General features: G+C 43.4%; 2 protein-coding genes across 2 annotated transcripts in view; one reads left to right on the top strand and one right to left on the bottom strand.

Annotated features, from left to right (window-relative positions):
• The window catches only part of mrpl27 (mitochondrial ribosomal protein L27), a 13080-nt gene extending 8921 nt beyond the window's left edge, over positions 1-4159 (bottom strand). Inside the window, exons 1-2 of the mRNA XM_037690696.1 lie at positions 4085-4159; positions 3146-3274 (exon numbers count right to left, since the gene is read on the bottom strand). Coding sequence (XP_037546624.1) covers positions 3146-3274; positions 4085-4124 — 169 coding nt within the window. The 5' untranslated portion in view covers positions 4125-4159. The remainder of the gene's footprint in view (positions 1-3145; positions 3275-4084) is intronic.
• Positions 4160-5404: 1245 nt separating this feature from the next.
• The window catches only part of eme1 (essential meiotic structure-specific endonuclease 1), a 37956-nt gene continuing 23558 nt past the window's right edge, over positions 5405-19802 (top strand). Inside the window, exons 1-4 of the mRNA XM_037690824.1 lie at positions 5405-6023; positions 6136-6263; positions 10691-10780; positions 17492-17613. Of these exons, the coding sequence (XP_037546752.1) occupies positions 5405-6023; positions 6136-6263; positions 10691-10780; positions 17492-17613 (959 nt within the window). The remainder of the gene's footprint in view (positions 6024-6135; positions 6264-10690; positions 10781-17491; positions 17614-19802) is intronic.

Raw genomic sequence — 19802 nt, 5'->3', positions numbered from 1 at the left:
TGATATAGAAATTATTATTTTAATGCTTTTATGTCAATCTAGACCTATATTACACTTATTTAAACACACTTATACAACGTGTTATTCACATATTAGGGATTGTACTTTGTTTAACATGTCACAGAGACAAAGGGGGGAATGATTTATGTTGCCTTTGTTAATATTTGGGACATTCTTTGATGGTTTGCAGAGGGATGGAGGAGTGCGTATTTCCTCTTTAGGAAGTTTAAGGAGTATTGCTAACTTCAAGGTCTTGGCCCGCCGTGAGGTCACCGTGCTCCTTATTTGTAATAAATCACCAGCTCCTCATCCGTTGTTCTGGTATCCATCAAACTTGTTTTGAATGCTCTCACGCGATCCGGTCAGGGAAGGTATAAAGGAAGTGTGACAGGCAACTTAATCTTGGGAAGTCCTGTGATGGATCAGACGTGCGCTGGTGCCACACGCCATTTTGATGTGATTCTCCTTTACCTGGGTCGAAAACGACTTCCCGGCCAGTGTCACGGTGAGAAGTTATTTCATATCAATCTGTGTTAAGAGTGTACGAGTGTACATGTGTTTTTTGCTTGGCTGTTTTCTGTGGCAGGATAATAAAGGACACTAATTTATCCTAGCAGTAACAGCTTCAGTCTTTCATTTTTTCCATTTGTCTGAATATGTGCCGACCGTTTCACGAGCCCTTTTGATAAAGAATTTCATAATACACTTGTGTAAATACATTTACACAAAATATTCACCCTAAATATCTCAGAGTCAGGATGGAAGTACAGCAATAAATAAATGCGTCAGTCTGTTGCTGCTTTTATCGTTAACAAACGTGCATCAAGTCCTGCGTGTTTTTTTTTTTTTTCTTTCTTTCTTTCTCACACAAGCTACCCTGCCAGGTAGATGTAGTGTAACGTTACGTTAGCAAAAATATGCCTCATTTTACATGTATAACATGACAGATTATCATACATTTAGGTTCACGTATTTTGCAAAGAGAGCATAAATGATACCTGTTCTCAGCTGCGGACGAGTTTGATTCATACAGCGGGTGTTTTCAGATGCTGCAACGTCGATGACGTGCTGTTGTGGAATGCGAGTTCGGCTTTGCAGTGGATGCATTGCGCTGTTATTTTTTCTGTTTAATTTAAATTGTTCCCAACTTTGGATAGTTTCTGTCGTTTTCTGGGCTGTTCTCCGTTTCCCTCCATAGCTGTAAACACATGCGCGCGCGACAGGCAAAAGCAGAAGCGCTAGCGGAAGTGCTAGCGTTGTGTAACACAAAAACCGTCCGGCTAGAAAAATGAAAGTGAACAGTTTAACAAAGCTTCGAGGCAGATAAATTTGCCTCAAGGATTTTTTTGTAATCGAGGTCCTCGAATGATTCGAGGAATCGTTTCAGCCCTAATTAGCACACTGATGGCTGTTTACTATTCACAGAGGGCTGAGTGATACTAGCAATCACAGCATTGTAAGAGGGGGACAGTTGAACACATAGGCCTCCTTGGTTCAAACCCCAGTCCAGGGGCCTTTCTGGGTGGAGTTTGCATGTTCTCTCCGTGCATGCGTGGGTTTTCTCCGGGTGCTCCGGTTTCCTCCCACAGTCCAAAAACATGCATGTTAGACTGATTGGTAACTCTAAATTGCCCCTAGGTGTGAGTGAGAGAGTGAATCATTGTTTGTCTCTATGTGGCCCTGTGATGGACTTGCGACCCGTCCAGGGTGTACCCCGCCCCTCGCACAGTGATTGCTGGACATGGGCACCAGCGACCCCCGTGACCCAAAATGGAATAAGCGGGTAAAGATAATGGATGGATTATGTTTAGTCTATTTGCACATCACATTTTTGCACAAATGCATGTTTCTCTTTCCAGGGAGGAAAATAAAATGAACCTTCAGCTGAAGTCTTGTTTGAGCTCATTCTTTCTACGCTCAGCTAAATCCCACAGTATTTATCTGTTTGTAAAACTTATTCAATGAAATTATCATGTTCTGAAATAAAAAAACTTTAAACTGAACTGAGTCCTCAAACTTACATGGAGCAGTCCTTGAGACATAAAAGATACAAAATAAAACTTGTTTTGATTTAGATAAAATGACCAAAACAATCTAAAAATAATGATCAAGTAACATGTACACAGTTTTGTGTGAACAAAGTTCAACATTTTCCATACATAAACTTAGACAATTTGGTGATATTCAATTGACTCTTTTTTGTTTTTATGTAAACACGATAAAAACATTAAAACACATAACGTGAACATTACTATTCAGTTGTGCATGAGTGTAGAAGAGAATGAGAACAACAAAAGAACTCTGTAACAACCTTTACAATCTACAGTTCTCCAACAGTTGTGACAGAGTGATGCCATCAGTTACGTCGAGTCAAATGCTCATGTATTCACTGCCTGAACTGAAATCATTCATATCTAATTCATTACAGTGAAATAATGTCATAAGGTTGACGTCAGCCAGTAGGGCAAATAAAAATAACTATGTTACGCTATTTTGACCACCTGTAATATAATTTTAAAATATCACCCCTTTACATATAAGCCCAATATGTATTTATACACAAGTTAAAAAAATGCAAACACACATCATGAGATCCAAAAAAGTTCAATCTGGTCCTCTGGACATTCAAAAAAACAAAACAAAACAAAGCAAAAAAAAACATTTTTTTTTTGCTTTGTTTTGTTTTTTTAATGTCCAGAGGACCAGATTGAACTTTTTTGGATTTTTCTACCTGGATTATTGAGCATGCATCAGGATACACATTGTGAGAGTTGTTGTTATATTTTAAAATTGATGGTTTTATGTGTCTGAAAGCACCGTTAAAGAATAATATATAGTAACATAGCTTTATTGTTTTGTGCATTCCTAGAAGAGGTTTAGGATGCAATGAGGCGTTGCAACAATAGTTCCACCAGCTACATGTTCCAGCTTGGGAAGGGAGGAATGAATGAATTAATAAATTAATGAATAAACACATTGTGTGACGTTGCATGCCCCATATGTGAATATTTCTGTACAGTGCACTGAGCCACCTTCTGTTGTGACTTGGTGCTAGCTATATAAATAAACTGAATTGAATTAACAACTGCTGTTTTGAAATGTTCTTTAGAAATAAATCTGACTTGACATCTAGTGTAGACATTACCATCTTGTTTCTTGAAGCCAAACCTCCGGCCGGGGCTGTGCCCTCCAACATTTTTGCTGCTGCCAGCAGACTTCTTCGATGCAAACCTCACTGAGTCCACCAGGGAAGCTGGACTGGAACACAACAGACCTGAAACCAGCAGAGCAGACAAGTTCTTTAAATTGGGAACATTAACGTTCTTAGTTTCTCTCTCAGCCACATTACAATAAATAAATAAATAAAATAAAAAAATCAACCACATGATGTGGTGTTATTATTACATCTGCACGATGAAAAAAGTTTAGCTGTGGAGACTTTTAATTAAACTATAGTATTTCTAATTTAGAAGCAGCAAATTATGAGTTTAAAGTAAACGTGACAAGGATTAAATTAAAACATATATGTATATATATATATATATATATATATATATTTTTTTTTTTTTTTTTTGTCTAGTAGCAGTTTGCGATCATACTGCTGCCGTTAGCAAACATCTATTATCTTTACCCGCTTATTCCATTTTTGGGTCACGGGGGTCGCAATCACTGTGCGAGGGGCGGGGTACACCCTGGACGGGTCGCAAGTCCATCACAGGGCCACATAGAGACAACGATTCACTCTCTCACTCACACCTAGGGACAATTTAGAGTTACCAATCAGCCTAACATGCATGTTTTTGGTCTATGGGAGGAAACCGGAGTACCCGGAGAAAACCCACGCATGCACGGAGAGAACATGCAAACTCCACCCAGAAAGGCCCCTGGACCAGGGTTTGAACCAAGAACCTGCTCGCTGAGAGGCAGCAGCTCTACCAGTTGCGCCACCGTGCTGCTTAGCAAACAGACACTGTACTCTAAATGTAACCCAACACGAACCGCCGGGAAACCATGTAATAATTACTTTAGTGCAATAAATACTCAAATTGTTTCATGTATATAAATAAATACGTATATATTGTACCTGTTCTGGACCTGAGCATCAAGGACGCCAATACTGCCATTTTTAACGTCGCTCCTCAAACGTCATATCCTGTGCGTCAAGCCGGATGCTTAAGCTACATTCAAGTACATTAAAAAAAATCCTAAATCACAGGAGGAAATAGTTACTGTCTTTGGCTTCAAACATTTTTCAAACAAACTGTTCTTAACATACAAAATATAAAATACATCAAACATAACCATTATCAGTGAGATTTATTTCTGCTGTTCCAAACAATTTAATATTTTCTTTTGCATGTTTACGTCAGTTGACTTCAAATTTCATCGGGGTCGCGCGAGGAAAATGTAGTTGTCCGATTACCAGTAAATATAACACAACCCGGGAGAGTCAAAAACGTTGATGTGTGTAACTTCTACATAAAAAGAAACTAAAACTTTCTGTCTGTGGTATGTAAAGATAAAGAAATAAATAGGTATTATAACTGCTGTAATTATAAGTTTGTGTTGGTGTTTAGTGAAATTATCCTGCGTGTTTTTTTTATCATTAAGCTAACTAACGTTTGCTAATCTCGTTCTGTTCTGTGCGCATTGCTCGCATGTTCTCTGTCTTATTAAAGGAATAATGAGGCTGTCAGCTCCTTAAAGTTGTTCATGTATTGAGTTACAAAGTAACTTAGTAAACTAATTCTGGTCTTCGACACCGTAATACTTGATAGTAGGAAGTATAAATTAATCAAACAAGGTTAAGCCAGGTCCTCTAGACGGATTCTTCTTTGTTGAAACGTTTCGTCTTTTAAAATTAAATTTTAAGGCTTAACCTTGTTAGATTTATCTACCTGGATTACTGAGCATGCATCAGGACTCAATGTCCCTGTTCCTGAATCCACCAGAACACTTACTTAGTTATTATTTCAAGTATTTACTTGGCAGGTGCCATTACCGGTGGCGCAAAGGTTAGAGAAGGTGGGCCTGTGATTGGAAGATCGCCGGTTTAAGCCCCGGTACCGACAACATCAAAAATGTGGGTGGGGTAGGTGAAGCACCCACACCTGCCCCCACCCTCATTCGCCCCACCCTGGGCCCATGAGCAAGGCCCTTAACCCCCATCTGCTCCCTAAACAGGTCTCTCTTGAAAATGAGTTCTCGTGGCTCAATGAGACTATCTGGGTAAATAAAGGGTAAATTTAAAGAAAATCACTAAATTGTATAAATTTTTATTGGGAACTTGGTGTTATTGGTGGTGTTTTTGCCAACATGGAGAAAAGAAGTCTGCTTTGTTGAGAGGAACGGTCTGCAGTTGATTTTAACAGTTCTTTCCTCTTGGTGTGTGCAGTGTCTGAAGATGGGGGGTGACAGTGACAGCAGTGACCTGGATGAGGAGCTGCCAGTGTTTGCCTTCCTCCAGCCAAGTGGGCACTCCAGCCAAAAGAAACCAGGCACAGGTGGAGCTGATGCTGAACTATCAGCCGTCTCGTCCCTTAAGGCCGGTGATCCAGGGGCACACACTGGAAGAGCTGCTAATATAATGACGATTAGCAGTGATTCAGATGACGACGTGTCTTACGTTCCTCTGTCGGAGAGACTCAAACACAGGCAGGACAGTTTGATTAACACCTCCTCTGCTGTCCCCAGTGGTAAAGGTGCTGAGTTTTGTTTGTCATCTGAACAGACCAGCTCACGACAGGTGAAACAAACAGCCCGAGCAGAGTCTGAGGATGCTTCTCTCAGTCTTTTCTCTCCTGCCATAAAGAAAGCAACCAAGAGAACAGCAGAGGCGATCCGGGCTTCCAGTGAGGAGGCTGTGAAGCAGAGGCAGCTTCGAAACAGTCAGCAGCAGGAAAAGGAAACTCTCAAACGAGAACAAGAAAGGGCAAAAGCAGAGAGGAGAGCTCTCGCAGAGGCTGTCAAGGCCCAGAGGCCAGAGGAATGCATCAAACACATGGTGGTGGCTATTGATCCAGGTGAGGAGAAACATTGGACACTAAATCTTACTTTGTCCCTCCTCAGCAGGTTATGTCAAAATGAAATGCATATTTTATCCTAAGCAGAGTATACCTAACAATGTGTTTGCAGCTCTCCTGCAGTTGGAAGGAGGTGGGGCTCTGCTGGCAGCAGTTCAAGCTCTGGGTTGCAGCTGCACCACCGAGAAACAAGCCCTCCCCCGAAGCGTTAGCTGGGCACGGAGAGCTCCATGCGCTCAGGTGCAGAATGAATGTCCAACTCCAGTTCCAAACAATTTACAATGTTTTGTAAAATATAAACAAGAACGGAGTGCAATGATTGGTAAACCTCATAAAACTATGTTTTATTCACAAAGGAGCATCGTAAACATGTTAAATGTTTAAATTAAAGTCATAGTTATTAGTCAAGTGTGTAAAAAATATAGAATAAATTTGTCTCCAGCTGGTGGTGTCTCTCAGGTAAAGAATGTTACAATATGGTACTTACACAATAAGGCTTATTTACAGATATTACACAGTCTACAAGTAGTGTGCTTGTGTAGAATAGGTCCATTAGGGGCAGACATGCAGTATGAATCATTTGGATAGTTTAATGTTACATGAAGCAAGTAAATGCGGAGACTAGTTAGTTGCTCAAAAGGTTGATGGTTTGTGGGGAAAAACTGTTCCTGGAGCAGCCATGGCTTTTGGATAAAAGATGAAATGATTCAACAGAGAAGAATCGGTCCAGAGGACCTGACTCCACCTGGTTAGATTTGTGGAGGTGTTCCTGAGCCCATGCAGTGATGTCACAATCAGATCTGTTTTTAATGAAGTGGGCCCTGGGGGACTAAAGAGCATTGGCTTTTATCAATTCATTCATGGTGGTATACGGTATCTGTTCCAATACAGTGTACATTTACCTGTACTTGTACTTGTAAAAGGGTTCCAATACCAAGAGTACTAATACCACTTTACTGAAGCGTGACATTCATCTCTGTCATGTGAAGGTAGTTTTATTTACTGTATGTTCTGCCGTAAACATCGCACCGCCCTATATGTCGCATCAGTCCAAGTACGTCTAATAAAGTGGAAAAAACATAAATATGTCGCTTTGCCGTATACGGTGCATCTATTATGTGTCACCGCTGACAACCTGAAACCTGTTGGCCGGTGTTGTGCCAAAAATCGATTGGCTGCCAAGTGGCGGCCATGAGGAGCGTGCACGTGAGGACTTTAACAAGAATTTAACAAGATTAACACTTAAAAACAATTATTTGTTTGCTCAAAATTATAGTAAAGGAGTGTCTCAGTTTAATTTTTCCTTGATAAATGCACTTTGACAGTCAAATCAGCTGCATTTCAAAAGCTGATTTGCAGAAGCAGGAGCACACAGAGGGCGACTCACTGCATTTCTTCAGAATTGAACAACATAAGCACCTAAAACAATTATTTGTTTGCTAAACTTTATACCAAGGGTGTGTCTCAGTTGAACTTTTACTTAATAAATGCACTTTAATGATCAAATCAGCTGCATTTCACTGGGGCAGCGCAGCAAAATGAAGCCGATTTGACGGTTGCTCCAAGCGAGCTGCTTTGGCAAGCTGACTGTCTTTAATAGCCACTTTTACCTATTACATGATACAACGGCATGCCATACCACTCGAGTGCCATCTAGCAGCTGAAAATGGTAGTGTTCAATGTTTTCAGTCAGAATGAATGAAAACGGTCATATCTCAGGCAAAAATTGGTTTATAAATATGGGGGGAAAAATCCATAAATACATCGCTTCGGCCTATAAGTCGCAGGGCTTGCAAATTATGCCAAAACCCCCGCGACTTATAGGCCAAAAAATACGTGTCTGTGTTGCCAAACAAAAAATAAGCCATGTATTTAAAAATGAATGATGGAGACTAAAGTAACAGAATTTTTACTTTCAGCACAAGCAGTTTGATAAACATCTAAATGACTAACGTGATGGTGAGTTTAAAGAATTTGCAGACAGCAGTGGGAGACGACTGCAGCCTCACTGAACAAGAGAGAATTTACAGATTTGGACTGGATCCTCCAGACAGTCACTGCTGCTCACTAATAGGAGCTTTAGGAAAAGTGAGGCTGTCCTGCTCCATTTGAGGAGTAAACATGAAAAATAAGCTCATCTGACGTCAAACACATTATCACAGTACTTCAAAACATGTAGTGGTATTATTAGTATTAACATGTAGTGACGTTTGTGTGTGGTGAGTGACAGAATCAGATTCACACACACTCACAGTTAACATCCACAAGCAGAACATATTCTATCTAAATATGAATGAGTCATTATTAATAACAGAGAGAACTAAATGTATTTATTTTAATATCATGAGGCTACAAAGGTCCAATTTAAGTTTTAATTTTTGCCCACAGTCTAAAGTATTTTTGTTTTAAAGAGAGAAATGTTGGTAGAGCACGGCAGGTCTGTGCTCACCTGTCTGCGTGTGCACGTTCACATATCTAAGCTCTGTTAGTTTATATAAAGGAATATAAAAGCTTAATGATGTAAGTGGAGTTGATCAGGAACCTCCCTGGAAAGTTGGGAGTTAAAAACTATTTGATGCACCGTCATCTGAAAACCACGTTCTGACTGAAAGTCCAGTTTGGGTGAACAAACCAATAAATACTTAAATCTTTTAAAATGATAGAATTTAACTTACCGTGTTTTCTGTCAAATCAAAACGTGATGCACCTTTTGTTATTTCTGGTTCTTTTATTTAATGTTTTGGTTCAGTAACACATACAAACAGGAAAACGAAATAGACTGTGAGCTCACAGGTGCCCCGGCAGTGGTTTTATTTTAGAACAACAAGATTCACTTGAACAGAATGTCTCGGTGCAACCAGGGGATGGAGGGATGATGTCATCCTGTTGGCATCATCATGCATCATCTCCAGCTCTCACTGGAGCGGTTCACAGCCGAGTGTGAAGCAGCTGGGATGAGAAACAGCACCTCCAAATCTGAGGCCATGGTCCTCAGTCAGAAAAAGGTGGATTGTTCTCTTCAGGTCGGGGGTGAGGTTCTGCTTCAAGTGGAGGAGTTCAAGTATCTGGGTTTTGTTCAGGAGATGGCATGAGAAGTTCAGTTGTCAGGAGAGAGACTCGGAGTAGAAGAACCACTGCTCCTCCAGGAGCCAGCTGAGGTGGTTCGGACATCTGTTAAGGATGCCTCCTGGGCACCTCCCTAGGGAGGTGCTTCGGGCATGTCCAACTGGGAGGAGACCATGGGGAAGACCCAGGACACGCTGGAGAGACTATGTCTCTCAGCTGGCCTGGGAACACCTTGGAATCCTCCCAGAAGTGCTGGAAGAGGCTGTGGAAAGAGATGTCTGGACCTCAAAATGTTGCCCCTGAGGCCTGACTTCAGAACAAGAGGAAGATGATGGATGGATGGATGGATGATGAACATGTAATATTTGTGTAATATAAATGCACTTATGTAGAAAAATACACCATCCATCCATCCATTATCTTTACCCGTTTATTCCATTTTGGGTCACGGGAGTCGCTGGTGCCCATGTCCAGCAATCACTGTGCGAGGAGCGGGGTACACCCTGGACGGGTCGCAAGTCCATCACAGGTCCACATAGAGACAAATGAGACAAACAACCATTCACTCTCTCACTCACACCTAGGGACAATTTATCAGCCTAACATGCATGTTTTTGGTCTGTGGGAGGAACCCGGAGAAAACCCACACATGCACGGAGAGAACATGCAAACTCCACCCAGAAAGGCCCCTGGACCGGGGTTTGAACCAGGGACCTGTTTGCTGAGAGGCAGCAGCTCTACCAGTTGCGCCACCGTGCTGCCCTAGAAAAATACACCACATAGTAAAAGTGTATACAAACGTCAATAGAAAGGGAGAAATCCTACAGAAATTGATCAAATGTAAAAATCAATATTTGCTTTATTTTATTGTTGTGTATATTTTGTTTGTTTCTTGTTGTGCCTCTTCAGACTGTACGCCACTGATTAATGACACTCAGGATTGGCAAGTACTCAGATATTTGTTCTTGTACTCAATTTAACACGCACTGTTGTTTCATCCCTACTAGCGTCGTCCTTTGCACTAAGATTTGTTTAGGATCAGTTCTTCTGATAGGAACCCTAGATGACGGGATATTAAAAGTCTTTACAATTTTTCATGGAGGAACTTTATTCTGTTCCACTATTTTGAGCCATGGTTTTTCTCAGGATGGTAAACCTCTGCCCATCTTCACTTCTGACAGATTCTGTCTCTAAATGCTCTTTTTGTACCCACTCCTCTTACTGGCCTGTTGCCAGTTACTCTATCTAACTGGTTGTAAAATGCTCTTCTTATTCAGACCACCTTTACAACCTTTTTTTACTCTTGTCCAAACATTTTAGAAAAGTTGTCATTAAATCCAAAAGTACCAGTATATTATTTCTTCCTTAAAAATGGTCCAGTTTCTTAGTTTAAACATTTGATATGTTTAATATGTTCCAGTGTCAGTAAAATATGGGTTTGAGATTTGGAAATCATTGCATTGTTTTTACATTTTACACGACACCCCAGCTGTTTCAGACCTGTGGTTGTTTATTATTCCAACATCTGCTGCAGATGTCCTCAGTCTTGTTGGGAACATAAAGACATGTGATGTCCTTCCACATTCTCCTCTGTGTTTCAGCTAGCTGAAGGAGTGTGTGTACCAAAGGCCCATGTTGTGATGCAGATGACTGTGGACAACTTTATCACCCTCGTCCATAACTATATCCAGGTGAATCGGTGCAGACGATGTCTTTCAAACAAAACAAACAAACAAAAGTAGAGAAATAGCATTTCCTGTGAAAATGCAGTGTGAAGGCTTATTTCTGAAGAACTTGCTAAACAGCTGGAATTAGCTAAAAAAAAAACATGCTGAATTTTATCTGAAAAAGAAAAACAAGTCTAAATTAGCAGAAAAAAAAGCAGAACAAACATATTTCCTGAATTTGATTTAAATTAGCAGAAATTATGAAATTACCGGTAGCTAAAAACAAATTGAAATTTGGTTATGGATGATTACGGATTACAGATAATGGAAAACTAAAGTTCAGTGTCTCAGAAAATGAGAATATTCCACAGCTTTTGGTACTTTTGTCAGTGTGGGCAGGAGCCATGTGCTGCTGGAAAATGAAACCAGTGTCTCCATAAAACTGGTCAGCAGAAGGAAGCAGGAAGTCTCTAAAATGTCCTGCTAGATGCTACATTCACTGTGGTCTTCAGAAAACCCAGTGGACCAGCAGAGGACATGGACCCAAACAAACCATCACTGACTGTGGAAACTTCACACTGGACTTCAACAATGTGGATTCTCTCCTCCAGACTCTGGGACCTTGCTTTACAAATGACATGAACATTTACTTTAATCTGAAAAGAGAACGTTGGACCACAGAGCGACAGTCCAGCTCTTTGTCTCCTCAGCAGGTAAGACACTTCTGATGTCTCTGGTTCAGGAGTGCTCAATGTGAGAAATGAGACATTTGTAGCTCATGTCTAGAGTTAATCAGCTGATCAGGGTGTGACACTATGAGATTACAATACTCAACCTCTTCACAATATTCTAATGATCTTAGACAATGAACTTTAGTTTTTCATTATTTGAAATTATTTTATATTCATCAAAATTACAAGAAATAAAGTATTTCACTCTAATGAATCTATGTAGTATGAGTTTCACTTTCTGAAAAGATTGACCAAAAAAAAACGAAAAAAAACCTTGTTCACAATATTATTTCTTTTCCTGTAAACCTGCAGTCTGAGCAGGAAGTGCTTTGTTAGAAGTAAGATTTTAAAGAATGTCCTGAGTTTGACTGGGAGCCACTGAAGAGAAACTAAAACTGGAAAATATGACCTGTCATAAAAACTGCAGCATTTTGGATCAAATGACGTTTTAAATAGTTTTTTGGACCCCAAGATAATAAAGAATTAAATAGGCCACCCTAGAAGTGATAAACCCATGGAGCCATTTTTCTGCAACATTTTTGAACACAGTGTTTCTAATTTTAATGATATTGTGCACAATGTTAAATGCATTAGAAACTCTGGAACATTGGTGGAAGGAAGCATTCATGGCCCTTTTTTGATGAAGGGGTTAATGACATTCTGATTTAAAATGAGACCAAGTTTCTTTACTGGACTCCTGAACTGGGGGCCAAGTTAATGCCATCCAGAGGAAGTGAGAGACTGCCACAGTTCCTAAGATGTCCAAAAAGAGGCCCTGCACACAGCAGTCCAGTGTGTGTGCACCTGCTACTGCATATTAAAGTAAACTCCATCCATCCATCCATCCATCCACCCACCCATTATCTTTTACCTGTTTCTTCCGTTTTGGGTCACGGGGGTCGCTGGTGCCCATGTCCAGCAATCACTGTGCGAGGGGCGGGGTACACCCTGGACAGGTCGCAAGTCCATCACAGGGCTAAATTAAACTCAAGATCTGCAAATGTAACGGAGTTACAACGTTCATTGTTCTCATGAGCAAGATTGATTAGCTGTGGTGGCCATATAAAATTGTGTTTATCTGTTGTAAATGTAATTTCTGAAAGTTTATTTAAAATATTTCATGAGATATTTTGCTTACAGACAGTGTTGACCCTAATAGTTAATAATAAAGTTTTAAAGATGTATCTCAATGGGATTTACCTGTCTAAATAAAGGTTGAATGAATCTCGTGCGATCAGTTATGTGTTGGGGATGACACTGACCTTTTTTCAGACAAAAGCTTTCAAAGTTCAATCATCCAGTAAACAAATCACAAAAAAAGATTAAATCAGATCATCTGGACAGATTGTCCATCCATCCATCCATTTTCTTCCGCTTATCCGGGGTCGGGTCGCGGGGGTAGCAGCCTAAGTAGGGAGGCCCAGACTTCCCTCTCCCCAGCCACTTGGGCCAGCTCTTCCGGGGGAATCCCGAGGCGTTCCCAGGCCAGCTGAGAAACATAGTCCCAGCTGAGAAACATAGTCCCTCCAACGTGTCCTGGGTCTTCCTCTGGGCCTCCTTCCGGTGGGACGTGTCCGGAACAACTCACCAGGGAGGCGTCCAGAAGGCATCCTAAACAGATGCCCAAGCCACCTCAACTGGCTCCTCTCGATGTGGAGAAGCAGCGGCTCTACTCTGAGTCTCTCCAGGATGACCGAGCTTCTCACCCTATCTCTAAGGGAGAGCACAGACACCCTGCGGAGAAAACTCATTTCGGCCGCTTGTATCCGAGATCTCATTCTTTCGGTCACAACCAAAAGCTCGTGACCATAGATGAGGGTGGGAACGTAGATCGATCGGTAAATTGAGAGCTTCGCCTTTTGACTCAGCTCTCTCTTCACCACGACAGACCTGTACAGCGCCTGCTTCACTGCTGACGCTGCACCTATCCGCCTATCGATCTCACGCTCCATTTTTCCCTCATTCGTGAACAAGACCCCAAGATACTTAAACTCCTCCACTTGGGATAGGACCTCCTCCCTGACCCAGAGAGGGCACTTTACCCTTTTCCGGCTCAAGACCATGGCCTCGGATTTGGAGGAACTGATCTTCATCCCGGCCGCGTTGCATTCAGCTGCGAACCGCTCCAGCGAAAGCTGTAGATCATGATCTGATGAAGCCAATAAGACCACATCATCTGCAAAAAGCAGAGAAGCAATCCTAAGGCCACCAAAACGGATCCCCTCAACACCTTGGCTGTGCCTAGAAATTCTGTCCATAAAAGTTATGAACAGAATCGGCGACAAAGGGCAACCTTGGCGGAGTCCAACTCTCACCGGGAACAAGCCCGACTTACTGCTGGCGATGCGGACCAGGCTCTGACACCGGTCATACAGGGACCTAACAGCCTGTATCAAAGGGCCCGGTACCCCATACTCCCAGAGTACCCCCCACAGGGTTCCCCGAGGGACGCGGTCGAACGCCTTCTCCAAGTCCACAAAGCACATGTAGACCGGTTGGGCAAACTCCCACGCACCCTCCAGGACCCTGCTGAGAGTGTAGAGCTGGTCCAGTGTTCCACGGCCAGGACGAAAACTGCACTGCTCCTCCTGAATCCGAGGTTCGACTATCTGACGGACCCTCCTCTCCAGAACCCCCGAGTAGACCTTACCAGGGAGGCTTAAGAGCGTGATTCCCCTGTAGTTGGAACACACTCTACGGTCCCCCTTTTTGAATAGGGGGACCACCACCCCGGTCTGCCAATCCAGGGGAACTTCCCCCGATGTCCACGCAATATTGCAGAGTCACGTAAGCCAACACAACCCTACAACATCCAGAGCCTTAAGGAACTCCGGGCGAATCTCATCCACCCCTGGGGCCCTGCCACCGAGGAGCTTTTTAACCACCTCGGTGACCTCAGCACCAGAGATTGGAAGGCCCGACCCAGAGTCCCCAGGCTCCGCTTCCTCAGTGGAAGACGTGCTGGTGGGATTGAGGAGGTCTTCAAAGTATTCCACCCACCGACCCACAACATCCCGAGTTGAGGTCAGCAGCACACCACTCCCACTATAAACAGTGTTGGTGGCGTACCGCTTTCCCCCCTGAGATGCCGGATGGTGGACCAGAATCGCCTCGAAGCCGTGCGGAAGTCATTCTCCATGGCCTCTCTGAACTCCTCCCATGCCCGAGTTTTTGCCTCAGCGACCACCCGAGCCGCATGTCGCTTGGACTGCCGGTACCCATCAGCTGCTTCCGGGGTCCCACAGGCCAAAAAGGCCCGATAGGACTCCTTCTTCAGTCTGACAGCATCCCTCATCGACGGTGTCCACCATCGGGTTAGAGGGTTGCCACCGCGACAGGCACCGACAACCTTGCGACCGCAGCAGTAAGTCGCCTCGACAATAGAGGCACGAAACATGGTCCACTCGGACTCAATGTCCCCCACCTCCCTCGGAACATGTTCGAAGTTCTCCCGGAGGTGGGAGTTAAAACTCCGTCTCACAGGAGACTCTGCCAGACGTTCCCAGCAAACCCTCACAATACGATTGGGTCTGCCAGGTCTGACCGGCATCCTCCCCCACTATCGGAGCCAACTCACCACCAGGTAGTGATCAGTGGACAGCTCCGCCCCTCTCTTCACCCGAGTGTCCAAGACAGGTGGCCACAGATCAGATGAGACGATGACAAAGTCGATCATCGAACTGCAGCCTAGGGTGTCCTGGTGCCAAGAGCACATATGGACACCCTTATGCCTGAACAAGGTGTTCGTTATTGACAATCCATGACGAGCACAGAAGTCCAATAACAGAACATCACTCTGGTTCAGATCAAGGGGGCCGTTCCTCCCAACCACACCCCTCCAGGTCTCACTGTCATTGCCCACATGTGCATTGAAGTCCCCCAGCAGAACAAGGGAGTCCCCAGGAGGTGCACTTTCCAGTACCCCCTCCAAGGACTCCAGAAAGGGTGGATAATCTGAACTGCCGTTTGGTGCATAAGCACAAACGACAGTCAGAACCCGTCCCCCCCACACGTAGGCGGAGGGAGGCCACCCTCTCATTTACCGGGGTGAACCCCAACACACAGGCACCAAGTTGGGGGGCAATAAGTATGCCCACTCCTGCTCGGCGCCTCTCACCAGGGGCAACTCCAGAGTGGAAGAGTATCCAGTCCCTCTCAAGGAAACTGGTTCCAGAGCCAGAGCCATGCGTAGAGATGAGTCCGACTATTTCTAGCCGGGACCTCTCAGCCTCACACACCAGCTCAGGCTCCTTCCCCACCAGTGAGGTGACATTCCACGTCCCAATAGCCAGCTTCTGTAGCCGAGGATCAGACCGCCAGGGTCCCCGCCCTCGGCCACCACTCATCCCACATTGCACCCGACCCCTTTGGCCCCTCCCACAGGTGGTGAGCCCATGGGAAGGGGGACCCAAGTCTTCTCTTCGGGCTGTGCCCGGCCGAGTTCCATGGGTAAAAGCCCGGCCACGAGGCGCTCGCCCGCGTGCCCCACCTCCAGGCCTGGCTCCAGAGTGGGGCCCCGGTAACCCACGTCCGGGCAAGGGAACAGACAGATTGTTTTGGGGGGAAATGTTTTGTCTTTCATCTGAAAGACTTCATCAGTCTGAGGCCTGCCACCAAGAACTGTCTTATAAATAGCTCCTCCTTGATTTGCTTCAAACCAGCCTGCTGTGGAATCAGACACAACTTTAGTTTACATCTGTAAAACTGACAGAGTTAGAGAAGTTCTGTGTTCTGTAAGGTTCTGTCTTGGCCTCAGTTAATAAAGTTAGTCTCAGGTTTTTACTGGATTTTCTAGAAGCTGATTTAGCTGCTCCTTCTTCAGGGTCACCACATCAAACTAACTCACATGAAGACTTGACAATTGTTTTTACACCAGATGTTCTTCCTTACGCAACCACAGACACCGAGCTACCACAGCCCTCTGTGTGGAGCAGAGAGTTTAAATGTAGGGCACCCGGGGGAGCAGATGGTGGGGGTTAAGGGCCTTGCTCAAGGGCCCAGAGTGAGGCAAATGAGGGTGGAGGCAGATGTTGGTGCTTCACCTTTCACACCCACATTTTGATGTTGTCAGTCCAGGGAGTTGAACTGGCAACCTTCTGATCACAGTTCCACCTTCTCTAACCTCTGCACCACCACACACACCCTTTTCTAGAAGAAGATGGATGACGCAATTTCATGCTGTTCATTAGTCTAACATTTCCTCAGAACTGTTTTGCTTTAGAAATGCAAATGGTCAAGGAATTCTGTAGTTGTTATTTACTTCATCCATCCATCCATCCATCCATCCATCCATTATCTTCCTCTTGTTCTGAAGTCGGGCATCCTTACCAGATGCCTGAACCACCTCAACTGGCTCCTCTTGATGTGGAGGAGCAGCGGTTCTACTCCGAGTCTCTCCTGGATAATTGATCTTCTCATCCTATCTCCAGCTACCCTGCAGAGGAAACTCATTTCAACCACTTGTATCCATGATCTCATTCTTTTGGTCATTACCCAGAGTTCATGACCATAGATGAGGGTAGGAATGTTGACTGACCAGTAAACAGAGAGCTTTGTTTCACAGCTCAGCTCTCTCTTCACCACAACAGACCGGTACAGAGTCCACAATACTGCAGATGCTGCACCAATCCATTTGTCAATCTCACGCTCCATTCTTCCCTCACTTATGAACAAAACTCCCAGACACTTGAACTCCTCTACTTGAGGCAGAACCTCACCCTTGACCTGAAGAGAGCAATCCACCATTTTCTGGTTGAGGACCATGGCCTCAGATTTGGAGGTGCTGGTTCTCATTCCAGCTGCTTCACACTCGGCTGTGAACCGCTCCAATGAGAGCTGGAGCTTATTTACTTGATTTATTTATTTATTTAAGTACTTTTTCTTTTTTAATACGAAATAGAATAAATGCTCCCCAAGCAGCAAACCCATATGTTTCCATTTCAATAGGCCACATGTTCCTGTTTGTAGAAGTTCTATCTAAATCCAGCTTTTCCACTTACCACAGGAAACAAGGCATGGCAGGTCAGCCTGTGGGCCCACCCTGACTACCTGGGTCCAGCAGCAGCAGAGGAAGCTCCCTGCCAAAGTCCTCAGCCTGGCAGTGATCGAGCTGGAGCAGTACTTCAGGTGACGAGGAAACATTGATTTGAAATGTCTGGGCAGGAACAAACTTTATTTACCTGATCTCACTGAACTGTTTATATGAGTGTGTGTGTCTGGATGTTAGCAAAATATCTTATGATCTACTGGATGGATATTATTGAAACTCTCAGAAAGTAGTCCTTGGATCTAAGATAATTAAATCTAGATGTCTTCCACAGCTCTGACCTTAACAAATAACACAAATGACAATAACTGTCACCTTTGAATAAATTGATTCATGTTTGTATGTGGTAGTAGCTGGGGCTGATTCCAACTCTTGTTCTGACTGCTCACAGACTGTGCAAGATCTTTATTTAAATTTTTAACATAAACTCTGTATTAGCAAAAATCACAAGGACCACCATATTTTATTGAAATTTAACAATTCTACAACTGATTACCTTTTGGAGTTGACTCAATTCAAGATGGTCGCCACAGTCAACTGAGGGTGGCTGTGGCTGAGTGGTTAGAGCAGTCGTCCTCCAATGCTAGAGTTGGGGGTTCGAATCCACCAGCAGTCACATGCTGAAGTGTCCCTGGGCAAGACACTGAACCCCTCATAGCCTCTGATGTGTGTCCCATTGGTGTCTGAATCTGATCTAAAGCACTGATTAGTCTCATTATAATGATTTGTTCAATTAGCTTTGTAGAGATCTAGTAGAGTGCTGTGTGGATGGGTAAATGAGGACACAGGTTGTAGTGTAAAGCGCTTTGAGTAGCTTGAAATAAGATAGAAAGGCGCTATATAAGTACAGTCCATTTACCTTAGGAGAAAAAATGCCAGTTTTACAGATAATGAGCTAAGATTTGGGGTGGTAGTAGCTGAGAGTAATTTACCACACAGCCTCTGAGTGTAACATCAATATTGTTCATAATATCCTGATGCATGCTCAATAATCCAGGTAGAAAAATCTAAAAAAGTTAAATCTGGTCCTCTGGACATTCAAAAAAACAAAACAAAGCAAAACAACAAAAAAATGTAGAAACGTTTCGTATCTCGTCCAAGAGACTTCCTCAGTCTGAGGTGCTGTATTCAGCTCAGTCTCTTAAATAGCACCGTCTCAGAGTGGATCAACCAGTTTTGCTGCTGACAACCAAAACCAGCTGATCACATGCTCAAGAAGGACCATCAGCCTAACAATGAATCATTAGCACACCGATGGCTGTTTACTATTCACAGAGGGCTGAGTGATACTAGCAATCACAGCATTGTAAGAGGGGGACAATTGAACACGTAGGCCTCCACCCCTGTTTAACGATGGACGATTTCTTTTCACAAAGATGGCCTCCTTTACTCCTCTCTCAAACCATCGTTCCTCTTGTTGTGGCTTTCTTCCACAGTCGTGTTCAAAACAGCTGAGACGGTCACCTTAGTTCAAAAGATTTATTTGACAAACAGGAGTTACAGGTATTCAGAGACAAACAATTACATTTGTAAAATATATGCATATATTTGGAGCATTAAAGAACGAACCATCGGTCTGCGCTTCCCCGGAAATGCTCGCTGGGCGTGTGTCATTTTCGGCTTTTATCAAAGTTTGAGAAGGCTAGCTTTCTGATTGGTTTAGACCCGGTTACTATGGTTACTCGTCTAGCCCGCCCCCTCTTACTGCATTCCAGAGATAAGATATGGAAGCTTGGTTTCTTCGTCTGCGTTCAGACTGTTCACACTCTAGTTTCAGTTTAGCTTGATTATACCTTATTGATACCAAATGATTTGAGTTAAAGTTGTTTCTTTCTAGGAATAATTAATAACTATTAATTATTATCTAACTCATGTTTATGTGTTCTTAATTGATCCCTCTTATTATACTTGTGTTTTAGTTCAGTTGAAGTCACCCTGCCCCCACATCTAGTAACATTCTCTTGTAGCTTACTGTGAAGATTAAACCTGTGTCCTCTCATCTAAACCGACCCTGTATCAAACAATGATTAAACGATTAAATGTTAATTGTTATTATTAAGAGAGAACCTGAGGGATTTTACTTAGTCAAACTATATTAAGTCTAACTTAAAGAAATGTGTTCTAGCTTTATTTATGTTAATCAGTGTGTGTGTGAGCGGCCAGGCCCCCTTGTGCTCAGAGCACAAAGGACTCTCCCCTCCTGATTCAGTCAGTATCTTACCTGCTATCTGGCATGATTTGATTGCTTGTAATATATCAAATGTGAACT

The sequence above is a fragment of the Nematolebias whitei genome, chromosome 17, assembly GCF_014905685.2.
Source record: "Nematolebias whitei isolate Nwh7 chromosome 17, NemWhi1, whole genome shotgun sequence".
Taxonomy (NCBI): Eukaryota; Metazoa; Chordata; class Actinopteri; order Cyprinodontiformes; family Rivulidae; genus Nematolebias; species Nematolebias whitei.
Note: the sequence above shows the minus strand (reverse complement) of the source record. Positions and strands in the feature narration are given on the sequence as shown.